This window comes from Lissotriton helveticus, chromosome 11, assembly GCF_964261635.1.
Source record: "Lissotriton helveticus chromosome 11, aLisHel1.1, whole genome shotgun sequence".
Taxonomy (NCBI): domain Eukaryota; kingdom Metazoa; phylum Chordata; class Amphibia; order Caudata; family Salamandridae; genus Lissotriton; species Lissotriton helveticus.
The window spans coordinates 892,353,205-892,372,512 of NC_136072.1; the positions used below are offsets into that span (position 1 = coordinate 892,353,205).

The 19,308-nt window shown below is 46.0% G+C and overlaps 2 protein-coding genes across 3 annotated transcripts in view; one reads left to right on the forward strand and one right to left on the reverse strand.

Moving 5' to 3' along the window:
• RNFT2 (ring finger protein, transmembrane 2) overlaps window positions 1–11,203 on the reverse strand; it is a 299,051-nt gene extending 287,848 nt beyond the window's left edge. Inside the window, exon 1 of one of the 2 annotated variants that reach the window (XM_078667129.1) lies at window positions 11,019–11,203. The gene's annotated coding sequence lies outside the window, so the exon portion shown is untranslated. The remainder of the gene's footprint in view (window positions 1–11,018) is intronic. The other variant, XM_078667130.1, reaches the window with a different exon arrangement.
• Window positions 11,204–11,391: 188 nt separating this feature from the next.
• Window positions 11,392–19,308, forward strand: part of SPRING1 (SREBF pathway regulator in golgi 1) — a 53,548-nt gene continuing 45,631 nt past the window's right edge. Inside the window, exons 1-2 of the mRNA XM_078667131.1 lie at window positions 11,392–11,540; window positions 18,650–18,886. Of these exons, the coding sequence (XP_078523257.1) occupies window positions 18,776–18,886 (111 nt within the window). The 5' untranslated portion in view covers window positions 11,392–11,540; window positions 18,650–18,775. The remainder of the gene's footprint in view (window positions 11,541–18,649; window positions 18,887–19,308) is intronic.

Sequence of the window (19,308 nt, forward strand, 5' to 3'; positions counted from 1 at the left end):
CACTGAAGAGGTGCCACTGCCAATCAGTTCTCGATTTCGGAAGTAACAGGGTGATTATGCTTCAGTCCAGTAATGAGGAACATCGTCAGAGTGGGTTGTAAAGGCTTTAGCTCTGAAATAGTGGGGCCACAGTGCCGCAGATCAGGATAGAGGCACACTGGCACATGAGTGTGGGAAGGCTCTAGTTTTGAAACAGGAAAGACATTGCCTTGAATATCTGGATTGAGGCACACTGGCATATCTGCTGACCAGGGTACCACTATCACAATTGCAGTGGGGTCAAGCCTGGTGTAATGGCTTGTCATAAGAGATAGCAGTACTCCTTTGGTTCCTAACTGACTTCATAGTAGAATGATGTAGTCAATGGGGTGTGTCTGGGTGTGGTTATTAAAGTTTGATACGCAGTGCGTAAAGTTAATGGTTACACTCTGAAAAATAAAGACATGCAATACAAAGCTCCATGTGTGGCATGATCATTTACATGCTCCCAGGCTGGGGAGGACGTTACAACTGGCGCGAGATAGGAGATCTGTAACTCGACGAATCAAGAGTGTTCTCGCAAAGAGTTTGCTGAGGTCCAGCTAACTGCTCGTACATGCCACAGGTGCCTCAGTTGAAGTGAAAGTCAGAGGTTGGTGTACGTGGAGTCAAAGCGCCACTCCAGCCAGTACAAGGCTTTTGAAGAAGGCCTACAGAAAAACTCCCTCATTGTCTGCATGGAACCAGCTGGTAAGGACAGGAAAAGAGATACTGCGCCACAACATAACACAGAGCCACCATCAATACAGTACAAGTAACGCTAAAGGCATGGAAAACCAGGTACAATGCAGAATATTTAGAATGGCAATGACCATGTACAGGAGACAAAACTGCTACTTGCTGCCAAAGTAGAAGTTGGCGCCTCACAAACTTGGTTCGGGCATGACAAACCAGATGTCAGCACACTGCTTGTGCTTGATGAAGGTGCTGGTCCAAGTGGGCAGCCAACATCGCCAAAGCGGGCCCGTCTCTCGACAACAGGAAGTTAAACAGGTGGTTATGATGCCGCCATGTTCTTGAAACCACCGCTTTTATTAGGTACCACCAAAAAACAGAACATTGGCGCCAGATGGACTGCCTGGATTAAAATATTCGATGATTTCATTGATGTGCTGACAGAAGTGACAAAAAGATCATCAAATATCCAAAGAACCTAGCAGGTGAAGGAGTAAAAGAAGTGATAAAGAAAATACCACACACTGATTAAGTATTATACTGTCAAATCAGGGAGACGTTAAACAACAAGTTTAACCCAATGCTGAATGTCAACTAGGACAGGTAAATTTTCAACCAGGAAAGACAAAAAGCTGGTGAAACAATCGATGAGTTTGTGGAAAGACTTGATTCACTCAAACATTGCAAGTTTAATGAATTCAATGAAGAGGTAACCATAGGTCTTGATTGGCGTCTCTCCAATTCATTCAGACAATGAATGCTAAGAAAGAGTATACATAGCTGACAGAATAGAGGAACGGGCTGATCGACAAGCTGCTGATATGGAGGCCAGAATAAATCAGCACTGAGCATAAAAAGTAAGAGGAGACACAAGGTGGAAGGCCACAAACTGATGTCTTAGAAGAAAAAGAAACTGTGTTTTCGATGTGGATTTTCTTTTCCACATGAAAGTAAACGTCCCACCATTGGACAGACATGCAAATGGTGCGGAATGAAAAAAATGTCAATGGTTTGCAGAGTTAAAGAAAAACTAAGTGAGCCAGTTCCTATCATTGTTTCATGGACTAGGAAAACTTAAAACAATGAAAGAGCAACTTCATAATTAATGACAACGTGTGTCCTGTTGTTAAACGACATCACCGAATTGGATTCCATTTACAGGAGACCGATGAGAAAGAGCTAGAGACATTATTAGAGCATGATATCATTGAACCCTCTACTGGTCCAACACCATGGGTTTCACCCATAGTTGTAGTACCAAAAAAGGACACTGGAGGGGCTGTGCGCTTTTGTGTTAATTTGTGCCAAGCTAACAAGGCGATCAAGAGAGAATGACATCCAGGTCCACACATTGCAGACATGATAACACAGCTGATTGCTGCCAAAGTCTTTTCTCACCTTGATATGAACAAAGGATATCATCAACTCTAACTGGAAGATAATTGCAAGTACATTACTACCTTTTCAACCCATGTTGGTTTGTTCAGATATAAAAGATGATGTTTCGGAGAGTCATCAGCTGCAGAACTCTTTCAAGATGTAATTCGCCACATAATACAGCCTGTCACCCATGCTTTCAATTACAGCAATGATATATATGTCTTTGGGTCCACGTGAAAGGAACATTACAAAGCTCTTACCCAAGTGTGTTGTTTGCCTGCTGATGCCGGTCTTGTGTTAAATGCAGAAAAGTTTGAGTTCTACAAAACAAAGCTTGAATTCTTCAGTCAAATTTTCTTTGATGGGAGGGGTGTTAAAATGCAAGCCTCGCCATCCACCAGTCCCCAAGAGGTGTAACCATGCTGCGATCCTTCCTTGCCATGACCAATTATTGCTCCAGGTATATTTGTGATTTTGCCATAGTAAGTGCCCCACTGAGAGACCTACAAAACACAATGTTTCATTTCAATGGTCACATGAAGGTGATCAGAGTTTCAAGAAAATCAAACATGCAATCGAGAACGCCACTGAAATAGCCTATTTTAATCTAAAATTGCACACAGAAAGTAAAGTAAAGTCCACATTTGTAAAGCGCACAATCACCCGTAAGGGTCTCTAGGCGCTGGGGGCCGTCGGGAAGATTAAGCGAGCTATTGCCCAGAGCCACATGGTGCTGGGCTAACCTGCCGCCGGAGCCGGGGATCGAACCGTGGTCCCCAGATTCCAGCGTCAGTCGCCCTGGCCGCGGCGCCACACCTCTCCCACAGAAAATGCTGTTGATGCAAGCCCAATAGGTTTGGACTTCATCCTTGCCCAACCCAATGGACATTTAAATGCTCCACAGCACACTGTGGCTTACGCTAGCAGGAGTTTGTCACCTACTGAATGTGCCTGTTTGAAACCTGAAAAAGAAAGCCTACAGTGGTGTAGGCTCTTGAACACTTCCATGTATGGAAAGTATTTCCCTCTGGTAAATGATCACCAGGAGTTGCTCACTAGTTTCGGCAATCCAAAAGCCAAGATGCTCCCTCACATAGAGAGGCGGGGGTTACAACTGCAGGAATGTGATTACAGTATCGCACACCGGCCAGGGAAAAATCAAAATCCCAATGACTACTTTTCACGAGTGCCAATACAGTGTCATGGTACCACGTCTAAAGCGGCTGAAGCATATGTTAACTTCATCGTAAAGTCAAGCACACCTGCCACAATATCAGTAGAACAAATTATTGCTGCCACGAGCAAAGATAGAGACATGTTAACACTAGAAGGCATCATTGCACATCAATTCTGGAGAAAACATATGCGACCTCTTATGGACTACATTAAGTACCAGAAATTTAAAAAGGTGAAGGGTGAGCTTTCCATTACCCAAGAAGGGATTGTATTACAAGGTTTGAGAATTGTCATACCTGAAAGTTTGAGACAATACGTTATTGAGCTGGTGCATGAGGGACATCATGAAACTACTGTCACCAAATGAGCCCTCCGAGCCAGAGTGTGGTTCCCTCACCTTGATGAAAGAGCTGAGAAGGAATTACATGCATGTCATTTGTGTTACTGTTTATCTCCCCAAAACCACTCAGCATCCTGTGAACATGTTTGACCTTCCAAAGCATGTGGGGGAGAGGATTGCCGTTGACTTCTTTGGACCCCTTGATAATGGACATCATCTCATGGTAGTGATTGCCGAGTACTCACCTTTTCCCCATGCCGGAAAACCTCTTGTCAACCACATATGACAAAGTCATTGCAAAATTAAATGGCATTTTTGCAACATGGGGCGTTCCTTCGGTATTGAAGTCCGGCAATGGCCCACCTTTCAACTACAGAGAGTGTACATATTTTCTCACTCACTTAAATGTCAAGCATCAGAAAAGCACAACTCTCTGGCCACAGGCAGATGGCATTGTTGAACACTACTGGAGAGCCTCAAAAGAGCCATTCAGTGTGCTGCACAGAAAAAGCTTGAACTCAAATCAGCTCACCATTCTGCCTTTCGTGACTACTGATCAACACCCCAAACCCTGCCACCCTGATGTTTGGGAGAGCGATGGGAACTAAATTGCCACAATGGACCCCTAGCTGATCGTTTGACACCAATAAGGTTTGCATCATTGATTCATCTCACAAGCTCAAAATGAAAACCTGTGTAGATAAGTGCCAATCTGTTCAGGACACAGTCTTTTAGATGGGAGATCGAGTCCTTCTCAAGCAGAAACGGAAACGCAAGTATGATACTCCATTTGATGCTGACCTCCTGAGGTTTGTGACTAGCTAAGTGCACATGGTGACTGCTCAAGGTCCTGGAAAGTCCATTACGAGAGACTCTTCAAATTTAAATGCCTGACTGTGTGTTTATCAGCTCCGGTTGTCAGGAGTGAGACCATACTATCTGCGAGTACTGATGGCCCAAGTGACGCTTCTGTGCCAGTCTCACCAGTTCCTGCTGTGGAGATCTCTCCTGATCAACCTCGCATGAGGAGATCTGGAGACTCAATGAGGAGTTATAATGTATATATGTTGTTTTTATTTAACAACGGGGGAGATGCGGGGCTCGAGTCGGGGGTACACACGGGTGGACGGCGTCCACCCACTCTTTTCACAGGGTGGACGCCGTTCACCCTGGCAAGAAGTTGAGCCACTCTAAAATATGCTGAACTCGTCCCGGTGTAAGTTTGAGGCACCGGGATTCATTCATTAGAGCCTGCTCGCTATCTGCTTTCCTTCCGAGCAGCAACGTTCACACAGGGAGGGGGTTTTGTCATTTGAGACTCCAGCTGGGCCATACGAAGGCCGAACTTAAGGGCCCATTTGGCCTTCTTTTGTCAGAGAATCCAGGCTGGGGGCTGCCTGTAGCCTCACACCTAGTTGTAAATACAGAGGAAGGGAAACAAAAGCAGCAGCTTGTTAACACTTCAAAGGCGCATAAGAGAGGCACGATTTTAACTTTATTCGGAGCCCCATATAGAATAGATATTCATGCACTGTAAGAATGTCAGATGTGTTACTCTGTCCCAGTGCAAAATGAGAATTTAAATACCAGTATTTTTTATATGTTTTACAGTGCTATTCATCCCAATGTAGGGTGCCAGATCACTTAACAGCAAACATACATATAATATTGTCAATAAATCACAAACATTTGAAAATCATTGTACAGGATGTGTTACATAAGACAGTGAGGGTTACTGGTTGTAGGAGTCACATATCATCTTTGAGACCTCACTCTGCTATACTAGAAGGATTACAATGGAACTGCATGTAACAAAAGGATCTGTGTTGAAAGCAGTAAGCCACTTACCTATCTACATAAAATTAAATCTGCCATCTGCATTTTACATGATGTGCTTTACAGGAGGCGCATTAACCCTGTATGCTACTTTAAGTCAAAACTAGGCTAGACAAAAACAGATCTTTCCATCAAATGTGTTAACCCCCAGGCAGCTAAAGCAATCACATCTACATAGAAAGTTGCTGCACGTGGAATATTATGCCTGGTGGGGTAGGATGGCTGCAGAGTTAGAGGCATGCTGTATTAGGGTATGTTTTAGATGTGGTGTGGAAGCCCTGCCAATATTTTTTATTGGCTGGCGTCATCGTCCATGGTAAATGCTGGCTTCCGATTGATAATGAGGCTTGTTAGTCCCTCCTTGTTACCGTCCTGTCTACTTTTGGGACCGCCCATCAGGACTGGATCTTTTACTTGCGGCGTTATACTGTCTCCTTCAATTAGTCGTTAAGCACACTTTTTCCATTCGGCTGCGAAGCAGGATGCAAATATAAACAAGCAGCAACAGCTTCTTTTTTTTACACTAAATAAAGCCCAGCTCTCTAGAGTGCAGCACACTTGTTTAAGTTGCAAATTATTCGTCATCAAACAGACAATATATGTTTAATTATAAATCTGCTCTAATACATGTCTAATGTACATGTCTTATTTGCAATTGTATTTAGCTTATTTTGAAATGAGACAATGGCAGTTGCGTCATAAGCGTTTCATAAATCCTCGTTTTCTTCATGGTTTTAGTACATTATGGAGTGACAGTCTGGTACTATTCTAAGACGGCGATCACGTTTGGTTGCTTCCCAACTACTTGCCAGTTCGGTCTTTTTGCATGTACAAGGCACAAACTTATTTAGAGAGTGCAGTGCCTTTGTCAAAATTCTGCGTAGGCGTACTCGCCCTCTAAGAATAGTCTGCAGAAAACACCACTTGACTAAACAAATGGGGGTGCGAATAATCAGCGATTTGATCAAAATAAGCTGAAACTCTCATTAACAAAGTCAGGTCTTACTAAAACGCATCTGTTTATGCTGCTCCAGAGACCACGCCGGGCTATCGACAAGTTTATATTTTAGTCACATTAACGTATGTCCTTGCCCAGCCCCCCGTTTGGGGCTATTGCAGATGGTATCGTCGCCATGTCAGCATTGCTGCCGCGGCTGTCAACAACAGGGCCAGTGGCGGCGGGATGGAAGGTAGTGGCGGTGGTAAACATAACAGGGGCGCTTTGAAGGTAAGGCACACGTCATGTCTTGCAGAAGGCCACAAGATTTTATGCGAAACGGGCAGATGCACTGTGACGCAAAAGCCCCTCTCAGGGGATATGTCTGTATGAAACCCATAGCTCAAAGTGCCGGGTTGCACTTGTTCCCAGTTAGTCACTGGCTGGCAGGTATGCATGCTTGCTTATAATTGTCCTTGTATGTCTTTGATGTAAAAAGAGAAAGGTTACTCAGGATTTTCCGTCATGAAAGGAAAAAATAATAGTTGACTTATAGGTTTTGAAATAGAAGGAAAGTGAGCGATCCACCTGAAACAAAAAACGCAATTAATACAACGAGGTGGCTGGTGGTTGTATTCGAATCAGTACCTCAAACGTTTAATTGCAAAAAAAATAGCTGTTGGTTTAAAAAAAGCTTCCCGACGCAGACAGCTTGTTTAGGTGCACAGTACGTAGGGAAAGGTCTTTATTCCCATTATTAATCCAAGATAGGAAAGGAGGATGTCCTTAGAGTAAAAATAAAATGTAAGATTTGCTCTATACTTTTCAGAACTTACTGAAAGAGGAATGTGAAATATTGCTGGGGCAGGCCTTGTGATATTAACTACTAATGTACATTAAACCAGTAATTACATATATAATATACAACTATGTACATTAAACCAGTAATTACATATATAATATACAACTACATTACCCAAATGAGAACCGGACATCTATTGTGCTGGATACATACAATGGAACCGTTCTAGAATGTTTATTTTTGCTTCCCTATTGTCTGTTATTAATTTGAAGTACTGCCATTCCGAGGACTAAAACCTCGCACACAAAGCCCATCTCCGCCTCTCCACATCCAGCACGAGTGACCCCCACTCCAACACAGAACGCCTCCACTTCCAGATCCAGATGAACCCCAGGACCACGCTACGCGGCACCCTCATCTACAGACCACCAGGACTTCGCACCCACCATGCAGCAACCATCGCTGAACTCGATGCACCCCACGCCATCACCTCCACGGGATACATTCTGCTTGGTGACCTGAACTTCCACCTCGACAACGGCATCGACCCCGTCCCACTGCTCTCCTCGACAACCTTGCCAAACTAGGACTGAAGCAGCTTGTCAACACACCCACTCACAGGGCGGGCCACACCCTCGACCCCCATCTTCGCGGGAGGAACTAACATCTGCTTCCAGCACATCACCAAGCCCCTCTGGAGTGACCACCACTGCGTCCACTTCACCTTCAACACCACCTCTGCACCAAAGCCCGCACCACGCCGCCACAATGGAACTGGAGCAAGGTCACAGGGGAACTCCTCAACACCACCCTCCGCCAACACCATCCCAGCGCCACAACAGACCCGAACATTGCAGCCAGGGATCGTCACCACTGGGTCTCCCACTGCGCCGACAAGCGCGCACCCCTCCGCCACCCGCAAAACAACGCCCGCCGAACGCTCCGGCAGATGCCTGGAGAAGTCCTGGCGAAACCTGAAAACATTGAACAAACAACCACAAGAGCGCCCTGAAGAAATACCACGAGCGCATCAAAGACACAAAACGGACCTTCATAAGAGACAAAGTTCAGACCAACACGACCAACGCCAAGGAACTGTTCAACGTCATAAAGCAGTTCGCAAAACCCACCTGCGAAGCCACGGACACAACCTCCTCCCAGAAACTCAGAGACAAACTCAGCTCCTACTTCCATCTGAAGATAAAGGCCCTCTACGACGACTTCAGTGAACCTGAGACGAGCACCACCGCCCTACCCATCGCCGCAGATAACCCCACCATCACATCCTGGGACCCACCCACAGCCGAACTCATCACTGCGACAATGCAGAAGACCCACTCCGGAGCCCCAACAGACCCCTGCCCACCACACATCTTCCACAGGGCCGCCACCGTCATCACACCCGAACTAGAACGCACCATCAACGCCTCCCTTAGCACAGGCATCTGCCCTGACGACTGGAAGTGGGCAGAGATTAAACTCCTCCTCAAGAAGCTATCAGCTGACCCAACGGACCTGAAGAACTACCGGTACATCTCTCTGCTCCCCTTTGCAACCAAGGTCACAGAGAGACTAGTGAACACCCAGCTGACCGCCTTCCTGGGAGAAAACTCCATCCTGGACACCTCACAGTCTGGATTACGCAGCAACCACAGCACCGAGACCGCCCTCCTCGCTGCCACTGACGACATCCGCTTGCTGCTCGACCAGTGACACAAAGCGGCCCTCATCCTCCTTCACCTCTCCGCAGCTTTTGACACCATGTCACATCGCACCCAGAATACACGACGCAGGAATTCAAGGAACCGCCCTTGAATGGATCCAATCCTTCCTCTCTGGCAGAATCCAGAGGATCCGACTCCCCCCCTTCATCTCCGAGCCCACGGAAATCAACTGCGGAGTCCCCCAGGGATCTTCACTAAGCCCCACGCTCTTCAACATCTACATGGACCCTTTCGCCGCCATTGTCAGACATCATGGGCTCAGCATCGTATCCTAAGCCGACGACACCCAGCTCATCCTCTCGCTCACAAAAAATCCAGAGAACACCAGACTCTGTTTCCAGGAGGGCATGACGAATGTGGCAGCCTGGATGAACAACAGCTGCCTAAAGCTAAACTCAGAAAAGCAGAGGTCCTCATCCTCGGCCCCTGCACCTCCGCCTGGGACAACACCTGGTGGCCCTCCGCCCTAGGGAGCCCACCCACCTCCACAGACCACGCTCGGAACCTCAGCATCATCCTGGACTCCTCCCTCTCCATGAACCGCCAGATCAACGCCGTCGCCTATCCTAGTTTCAACTGCCTGCGCATCCTCCGTAAGACTTTCAAGTGGATTACCCCCCCCCCCGACTGCAGAAGGACCGTCACCCACACACTCATCACCAGCAGACTAGACTACAGCAACGCCCTCTACGCCGGAGTCAACAAAACACTCATGCACAGACTCCGGACCATCCAGAACGCCGCAGCCAGGCTTGTCCTGGGAACACCGCGCCAGGAGCACCCAACACCTACGAGGCCTTCACTGGCTCCCCGTCGAGAAGAGGGTCACTTTCAAACTCCTCACCCACGCCTACAAATCCCTCCACAACATCGGACCCAAATACTTAAACAAGAGAGTATCCTTCCACGTACCCAAGAGGGACCTCTGCTCCGCAAGCCTCACCCTGGCAGAGGTCCCCCGCATCCGCAGAAACAGGACCGGTGGGAGAGCCTTCTCCCATATCGCTGCTAAAACCTGGAGCACACTCCCTCTGGACATCAGACGCTCCCCGACCTGCACACATTCAGGAAGGACCTCAAGACCTGTCTCTTCAACTAATCTGGAGCCGCCCCACCCTCCCAGCCCCAGCGACTTGAGACCCTCACGGGTGAGTAGCGCGCTATATAAACCTCCGATTGATTACACAATTTTAATATAACCCAATCATCTGTTTTAGACAAAATTAGCTCAAAGTTTTTATAATTTCCTACAAGAGAAGACTGTCTTCCGATTAACAGCATCAACGTCAAAGGAAACGATTGATCACCTTTCCCAGAGACAAAGTATTTTTAAAAAAAAGCATTTGCAAAGCAATAGGTCTCGCATTTACGCGAGTTTGAGCTATTGACATTGCAAATGACAATGCCTTTTATTTCGTTTTTCGTTTTTAAAACATAAATAAAAGACATCGTCATTTACAATGCCAATAGCCTAAACTCACGTAAATGCGAGACCTATTGCATGGCAAATGTTTGTTTAGGACTTGTGCCCTGGGGAGATGTAATGTCTTGTGATTAGAGATAACGAACAACTCTGGTCCCTAACGGACTACCTCGTAGCATGATGTAATCAATGGGGTGCATAATGACTAATCAATGGGGTGAGCCTGGGTGTGGTTAACAAAGTTCGGTATGCAGTGCATACAGTTAACAGTTACAGACTGAAGAATAAAGACGAATAATACAGAGCTGCGTGTGTGGCGCGTAATCATTTAAATGCTACCGGGTTGGGGGAGACACTACTGCTGGAACAACGTATTCCACATCTGTCATTTTTATATAACAACATAATTCATTCTGGGAGCTGTGAAATTAATTCACTTTAATTCAGTAATTAGACTAGACCCTTCAGAGCAATAACCTGTCTGCAGTAACATTGCCGCAGGACAACGGAATGGAAAGCACAGGAGAATGGATGGAGTCCTTGGGGAATAGAGCACAGGGGCGAGATACGAGGAGAAGATTAGCTTCACGCTCACAACAAAATGACAGGCTAGATAATGCACAACAAAAGCTTTAATAGGCCGAGTCCATTGAACGTGAACCGGCACTGGTGAAGAGTTTGCTTACCAACATTAACCCGGTATGCACCTGTGATTTCTCTCGCTCGGCTCGCCTCGGGCTTGGGCGCAGGCTTGCTCGGTTTGACAGGTCGGTAGGCATCAGATTGCAGAGAAGGCGGGTCATGCAGCAGCTAAATATTCAGACACTCGCACATGAAGTCTTCTGTTGCCCCCACCATGAGCTTCTGATGAGCGTTCTCGACAACCAATCATAGGCCACGGTTCAATTTTGCCCCCACCCAACCGTCCAAAAAAAACATTGACAGTTGTCCCGAAAACCAATCGTGGCCCTGGTTAGCACTGACTGTCTCACAGCCAATACAGTGGCGACTTATCTAACCACCAATCCCATATCTCTATGCTTTTTCAGCCACTTTTGTAGTTTCGCCTAGTTGATTGGCTGCTGCGTCTGTGTATTCACAACCACGGGATGCAAGACTTCCGTTGCGGGAGCTGTAACGGAGGACGAATTTTAGTCTCAAATGCGGTCTTGTTATGGAAAATTCTGGGAAGATAATCGCTTTATCAGGTAAACCCAACTGAACAGACAAACGAAACGGTCGTAAATATAATTGAGTTAGCTGTGAGGACCGAAGTGCAAAGTCGTTGGGGCAGGAATAGTGGTCACGCTGGGGAAAGTGCAGACAATCAAGGGTATGGGAGAACGGAGAGGAAGAGAAGGAGAACATAACACGTTTATTTATGCATGTTGTGGAGAGTGAGGCGTAGGGGGGATCAGCGCCCGTAGAGGAGATTGGATCGCGAAGCCACGGAGGAAAGTAGAGCGAAAGGTGCAAACTCAGGGGGAATACGGCTGGTAACATTAGAACGTAAGGTCCAAAATACATGGGGAAGCAGAAAAAAATCAATTATGCAGTGCTGTGCTGGAGCGTTCAGCACCGAGTTTTGTTGCTAACACTTACATTTTCCGTTTTTGTAACGCAAACATTGTACACGGCAGACACTGTGTTTTACATGTGTGGTGTACTATTTGTGCATATTCATGTTTCGATGCCCTGAAGCTAAGGTATTTTATAAGATGATATGGCATATGATTTTTCAAAAAGTAAAGGTACATTGGATTTCGCTCATCGCTCATAAGAGGAAGTGTTTTATAATGTATTGGTAATGGTGTATGCATTATGGTTAGGGTGTATGCATAATGAAAAGTCTATGGGGAAGTATTTTATGATGCCCAAGTTTTACTTGTAATTTTACTAGTTATTAGTATGTTTCACTTTTACAGTGCTACAGTGTGTTCACAGAGTTTCATTCGTGTGAGAAATCGCTCACCGGTGTGTTGCACAGTTCGCTAATGTTTTACTAGTGTATTTTCTTTCCTACAGTTTAGTGTGTAGTAATGCTACAGTTTTACGCGCTTATTAATGGATGGGTCGTCCTTGTGTTTGTGGGTGGACATCAGTTATACCTTAAATTAGGGATAAGTCTGGGCAATAGCCTTGTCACTATCTAGTCCCTTTTGTCAAACATTGGGTTGGGATTGAGTCCCAGTTAGTAACCTCGTCAGGAGGTTTGGGTCATGGGGTAGCTCCCATATAAAATCGTTATGTATAACTCTTTCACAGGGTTGGACATATGGGTCTATATCCCATTGGCAGTTGTGCGCAGTACTAATTTACAACCAGGGTATACCCCATTTACAGTTGCGCACAGTACAAAAGTACAACTAGTGTGTGTGTTTTGGGTGCTAGCCCCTCACACAATGTTATGGGTCATCCCGTATCTTGGTAGTTCCCTTGTATTTGGGATAGGTGTTGCGGGGTATTCTACCTTTTGCTTTACAGTATAGTAGTTTACAGCTTGTTTCATTATATTTGTACTTGTGTCTCTATACTACGCTTCTTAATGCTTTTATAATTTATGGGGCAGAATGGGGAATATTGTTACACGTTTATTTTATGTTGTATTTTTTCCATCTTTTCTGGATCTGTATTCATTTTTCTGAGATGTTTTGCTTTATGTTGCATCCCGGAGTTATGAATTGTACTGTTGCATCCCAGAGTTATGAATTTACTGCTTACTTGTGTATAGTTTTTTCCTTTATTTGCTATTGTTGTTTTTTTGTAATGGAAAGGGATAATGTTATATCCTAAGTATTGCATTTATGTGTAATCAGCCTAGGTCCTCCTAGCTGCTCGCCCAGAGTGAGAGATGGTAATGGAATGTTTGTGTGACTGTGATGCGTGGAAAGCCTGGGTGCCTGAGTGGATGTGTGGATGACAGTTGGAGATGGGCTGAGCAGCTAGGAAGGCTGTTCCTGGTGGGGCTGTTACATGACTCGTACCCATCTAGAGCTGGCTGGACTAAGATTATTAATATCCTGACGTGGATCTAGTAAAGAAGACTTGAAACTACACTACAAGGCTACCAGTGTTTCTATGTAGGCTACAACACATTTCATGAATGATTATTTATGCAGCATAGTTTTCTAACTGAAGCATGCCTAAATTAATAATTATTTTCTAGCAAATAAAAACAGATCGATCTAACCACTTGGTGAAAGACTAAACCCATTTAGTTACGGAAGGGCACTCCCCACATGTTTTTGTTTATCCAAAATTGGACGGAGAATCAGGACTCTCAAATAAGAATTGTGCAAAAAATCTGAGCATCCAACATTTTCCCCCTTCTCATTTGAACAGGAGAAAGCCAGTGAATACTTCAAAATATGAAGGATGAGAAAAAACTGTGAAAATAGTTGCACAGACAACAGTTTACCCTTTTGAAATAAATTTAAAAAAAAGTGGTATAATTTTTCCCTGTGGAGTAGGGTAGATTGTTAACCAGAAAAATACTGGACTGCAAAGTTGCAATTAGTGATTAAGTCTCCCTTATAACTAAGATAATTAATTGAAGACTAGTAAGAATCTAAACTGAAAGGGAAAGAATTTAGTCATGACTGGGGTCGGAAGGATTCAAACCAAAGAGTGAATTTATTCTAAGAGCGTAGCAAAGAAAGTTGGGTTTTAAAAGTGAGTTCAGGTTTATTTGTGCTGTTCGTAACCTCACAAGAGATCCACAAAACGTTGAAAACAAAGATAAATATATTATAGATAATTGATGAAAATATTTTTAGTACAATATTAAAAACAGTTTGAAAAAAACAAAAACCACAACAATTTGCGTTAAGTAAAAGAAGCCACAATATAAGCTAAAGCCTCTAGTAGTCCAATCTCTAAGTAAACTGGTTCTCCTTGTACAGATTGATCAAGACTGCCTATCCTTTTTAGGTTTCGACTTGGCGAGGGGCGAAGCCCCTCCCAGATCGAAATCTTTTGTTTTTAGTAGTGAGGTTCGGACCGCCTCTGTTTCCAATTGGCTAGCTCCATAAATGGAGGCTAGCCATTGGGAGACAGAGGCTGTCAATCGCGCTTTCTCACGAAAACGCGATTCGGGGGCGTTTCTGGTGCTTTTTTAAGCCCCGCCCCTTTGTCCCGGGCCGCGCTGCGATTGGCTGCCGGCCCGGGACACCCCTGTGACGTCATTCCTGGGCCGCGCTGTGATTGGCTGCCGCCCGGGACACCCCCGTGACGTCAGCCAATCACAGCGCGGCCCGGGACCTGACTTGTTGTAGATAGGCCTCTAAATTGTGTTTTTATCTTGTCACTCCAGAACAATACATGCTCGTGAAAATCACTGCTGAAGAGGTCAGTCACAGAGTCCAAATGACTGACTGTTCACTTCAGTCACAGGCAGGATACCCGGCTCAGTTACAAACTCCCATAGACTGACAGTCACCTCATGACACACACTGCACGCTCAGGTCACAGTCAAGATCGGCGGCTGACTGCTCAGTTACAGTCAGTCACGGACACGAGCTGCCCGGGCCAGACGCCGTCCGATAGCGGTCAGTACCAGGGCAGCCCGGTGGGGGGAGGCTGCGGCTGCTCTCGGAGCTTCTAGGGACGGATGTCCCCGCCCAGAGCGCCGCGTCACTTCCTCTCATTCACATGCACGCTGGAGGAGGAGAGACGGGCACCGGCTGCAGGAAACACTCCCCTCCGCCGAGCGCCAGTCCGCCGGGCTCCATGCACCGACCGGGGGACTAAGGAGGCACAATGTGGCGGGGACCGGGCAGGGCGATCACGGCGTGCCTGCTGCTCACCCAGCTGCACCTGGCTCCAGGTGGGTCCCTGCGAGGGTGTGTGTGTGTGTACTGAGAGGAAGCGGCGCCGGCTGCACATGCAGGCAGCCCTTACTGCCTTTATCGGGCAAACCCCCGTGTTTTCATCTGTGGGATTAAATAGCGTGTGCCAGGCTGGTTGTGGCACAGTGATGCGGTATAGTGCCCAGTTGTACATGCATCCATTGAGTGGTGTTTGTAGGGAGACCCCGGTGGTACCTCTGCCAATGACAGTTCCGGAGGACACTTCCTTGGCGAGGCGCCTCATGCAAGAGGAAGCTGGCAGCATCAGCTGCTGCTGGGCCTAACGGGAGCTTTATTGTAAAGTTCATTGTGCGGTGTCGGTCTGGTGGTGTTTGAGAGGGCTGTTGTCGCCTCCAGCTTGGAGCGGCACTGCCCCGTTTTGTCATCGGTGACCAGACACCCAGCGATGGGGGCGTGCGTGTGTGGTCCCCTGGCGTGCTGCCATCATTAGGGATGCGCGCGTGTGCCTTGTTAGTGTTTACATGGGCGATCCCGCGGGATCGATCACTTTTTGCACACACGGGTGTCGGTGGAGCCGGGGCCGTCCCTCGCACGTCCTCCGCGCACGCCGGGCTCGGTGCAGGGTCGCGTCTCCGTGCGCACCAGGCTCGCCCCGCCGTGCCTTTGTTCACAGATCGGTGTGACAGCCGCTGAGCTCTGGGCTGTGCCCCCGGTATTAGCGGCTGTGGGGTGGGAGGGAGCCGCGCTGCAGGTGCACGTGCGCTTGGAGTGGTCTTCAGGGGGCGGTGGGTTCAATCGGTGAGGGATGGACTAGTGAATACGGGGTGAGGTGTGTCCCGTGCACTAGAGGGGAGAGGTGTTACTCCATGGTGCGTTGGGCTGCAGTCCTGGGATGTGTGTGGGCTGCAAACATGAGTATATGGTGCTCCATAAAAACGGAGGGCCGCTCCTGGGAATTAAACACGCAAATGCTATGTTGTCCCTTGCCTTGAGAGGCACATTTAGTGTTTTCTTGATTGTTAGCCAGTAGCTCTTTGCATTCTGGGACTTGTAGTTTTTTGCATTGTAAGTATGGGCTCGCAATTCCCAGCATGCAAAAGGGGTTTTGACATGGAGTCACTTGGCATCTTTGAGAAGTCTTTCCAAGGGTAAGGGACTGCAGTAGTGGAGAAGGGTGTGCTGTAGGAACTCATTGTTACTGCAAGGAGTGAGGTTAGAGGGCGCCGCGTCCAGGGGAGAGGTGAGCCCCAGCAGGGGAGTTAGAGGGGTCAGGTGGGATGAAAGCGATGGAGGCTTGTTTATATAGCACTTCTACTATTTCTATAAGCACTAGACCTTAGTAAAGTCTTCCATTTTGCCCGTTCTTCTATATTTGAAAACACCAACGATCTCACCCGCTGTCTACACATGAGGGATCCTGAGTGTGTGCGTGCATGTGACTGCTCCAGTGTGTGCGTGCATGTGACTGCTCCAGAGTGTGTGTGTGTGACTGCTCCTGGGTGTGTGTGTGTGTGTGTGTGTGACTGCTCCAGGGTGTGTTTGTATGTGACTGCTCCAGTGTGTGTGTGCGTGTGTGACTGCTCCAGTGTGTGTGTGTGACTGCTCCTGGGTGTGTGTGTATGTGACTGCTCCAGAGTGTGTGTGTGTATGTGACTGCTCCAGTGTGTGTGTGTGTGTGTGACTGCTCCAGTGTGTGTGTGTGGCTGGCTCTGGGTGTGTGTGGCTGACTCTGGGTGTGTGTGGCTGGCTCTGGGTGTGTGTGTGGGTGGTAGTAATTGCTGTCTGCTGAGCTCGTCCGTAGGGTACAATAGTTCTCACATTTGCGAGAGATTAAGCTATTGGCAATGTAAATGACAATGCCATTTATTTATCTGTTTTCAAAATCAACACATACATACAAATTTTGTCATTTATAATGCCAATAGCTCTAACTTCTCCAAAGGCGAAACCGTTGCATTGTAAATGCTTGTTACTAGTTTGTCCTCAATTGTATTGCAAAAGTAAAGTTTACAAGTGCATACCCAGATAAGGAGTCTGCGTATAGAATTGTGTCGGATGGCTTCTTGCTCAATGTGGGTGGGATTTTCTATAGGTTCTTGAAGATTAAGGGAATATTCTGCAGATAAAGAGAATATGGGCCAGCTAACATCCCTGCTTTAGTCCAGAGTTGAACGTGTGCAGGTCACTGGTTGAGTTACAACAGGACAAACTTTACATTTTTCAAAGTGAATAATAGAAGTACAAGTGAGTGGGGTGATAGTAAACCTGATATGTGCAGTGTTATTACATTACAAAAATGTAGCAGCAAGTTTTCTATAAAGCATTATCAAATTCATGAATCAAATATTCAGTGTAATGCTCACACAAAGCAGCTACGTTTTTCTTTAAAGTGATTGAATTTATTTTATTTTTCATATCGTTTTGCTTAATAAAGATACACGATTAAAGTGTGGTTGCTCGAGTTTGTGGCTAAAATGTTTGATATGTCCTTTCCCAAAATGACTGGGAAAATTACAGCCCTAGAGGGAATGCAGGGATTCTTATCCTCCTGAGTAGCGGGTATATTAGATAATATGGAGAGTGAATGTGTAAATAAATGTGCACGTGGTTGAGGAGTGTGAAATGATCGCTTCTACCTCCCAGTCGCCCAACGGGTTGCATAAATATTATACATACTGTGATAAAGAAATCTATTTGGCTCTGCTATCATGCATGTATATTTATCGGTTTTAAAAACTGTAATAATGCTGCCACCATTGTTAAGGAGGACTATGTGCTTTCTGAATGTGCAGTAGTTTGAGTAGCAATTGCTTTTATTTATGGATGTGTGGGAAGTGTGTGGTAGTGGGTGCCCCCTGGCTGTAATTTGCAGCAGTTGGCAGTTGTACTGTTTAAATCAGACAGTTGTGTTGCATGCTGTTTGTGTCTGCTTTTGCTTGTTTCACCTTACCCTGATTTGTCAAAAACGTAGCTGCATATCCAAGAGAGGGTGTGGCTGATGTGGAAGTATGGAGGAGATTACAAACATGGGAAAGATGTCAAATGACTGCAAATCGTAGAGGTAGGATCCGTACAGAGGCATAGATGGAGAATGGAAACACAAGCCGAGAGTCTAAACTGAGATGGGAGTTTGCACGTTTGAAAGACGTTTGCCTACACAGAACAAAGTAGGGTGTTGTAGGTAGTGGAGAGACAGATAAGTACAAACAGGCAAGGTAAAATGTGGTGTTAATCTCACGAGGGGGAAAAAAGGGGACAATGCAGCGAGTTGTTGGGAGTTGAGATTCACAAGGGGAAGGGTGTGGAAAATACACAGTGGTAATGGTTGTAGTTATCTGTGGGGGGTACGGAGGGGTGTTGAAAGTCATTAAACTGAATGTTGAGAAGGGATAATATAGAATTATAATATGTATTCTCGTATGTTTTGTTAATTTGTGCATTGTCAACTATCTAGATTTCCACATAACCTACTATCGTTCACATAATCTACTGCCATTTACTTTTCACAGTTAATGAAAAGCCAGTGTATGAAGTCTGGTCTCTTGTCACTCCTTTGCTCTAATGCCCATGTGGAATTTGGAAGCTTAAAGAAATTAATTCCTCGGCAATAACAGCAGCTCTGCTGCATTGAGGATATGGTGCAGTTTATGTCCATGCTGTGGCGTAAAATCTTGAGGAAGCGCTGGGTGCTTGGAGTGGTGTTTGGCCTCTCTCTCATCTACTTTCTTACGAGTACTTTCAAGCAGGTAAGTGTATGTCTTTTCTCCAGTGCTTTATAATCCTAATGGAGAGTTCAGAAACAACATGAATTGCAAATTCATGCCTAATCGATGAAGAATTTGTTTTCTTCAATGTGGTATCTGTCGTGCTCCCTTCATAGACCGGACATGGCAGATTCAAACTAAAGTAAGCATGTTATAAATTACCATTTCCTTACCTACGATGTTGTGAAAGGCCTTTGATAATCAGTCCTTGCGGAGATTGACAAGTTACCTTAATCACTTCAAGCAATTTATAGATTAAATGTGCACAAAATCTGCCCCCAATATGTGCCTCAATTTATTTATTTATACGTATTGTATAGCAAGAGAATCTTAGTTGATTGGGGAACTTTACAAAAGCTAGTTAGCTATAAATGGATTTCATTAGGCAGAGTGAAGATCACAAA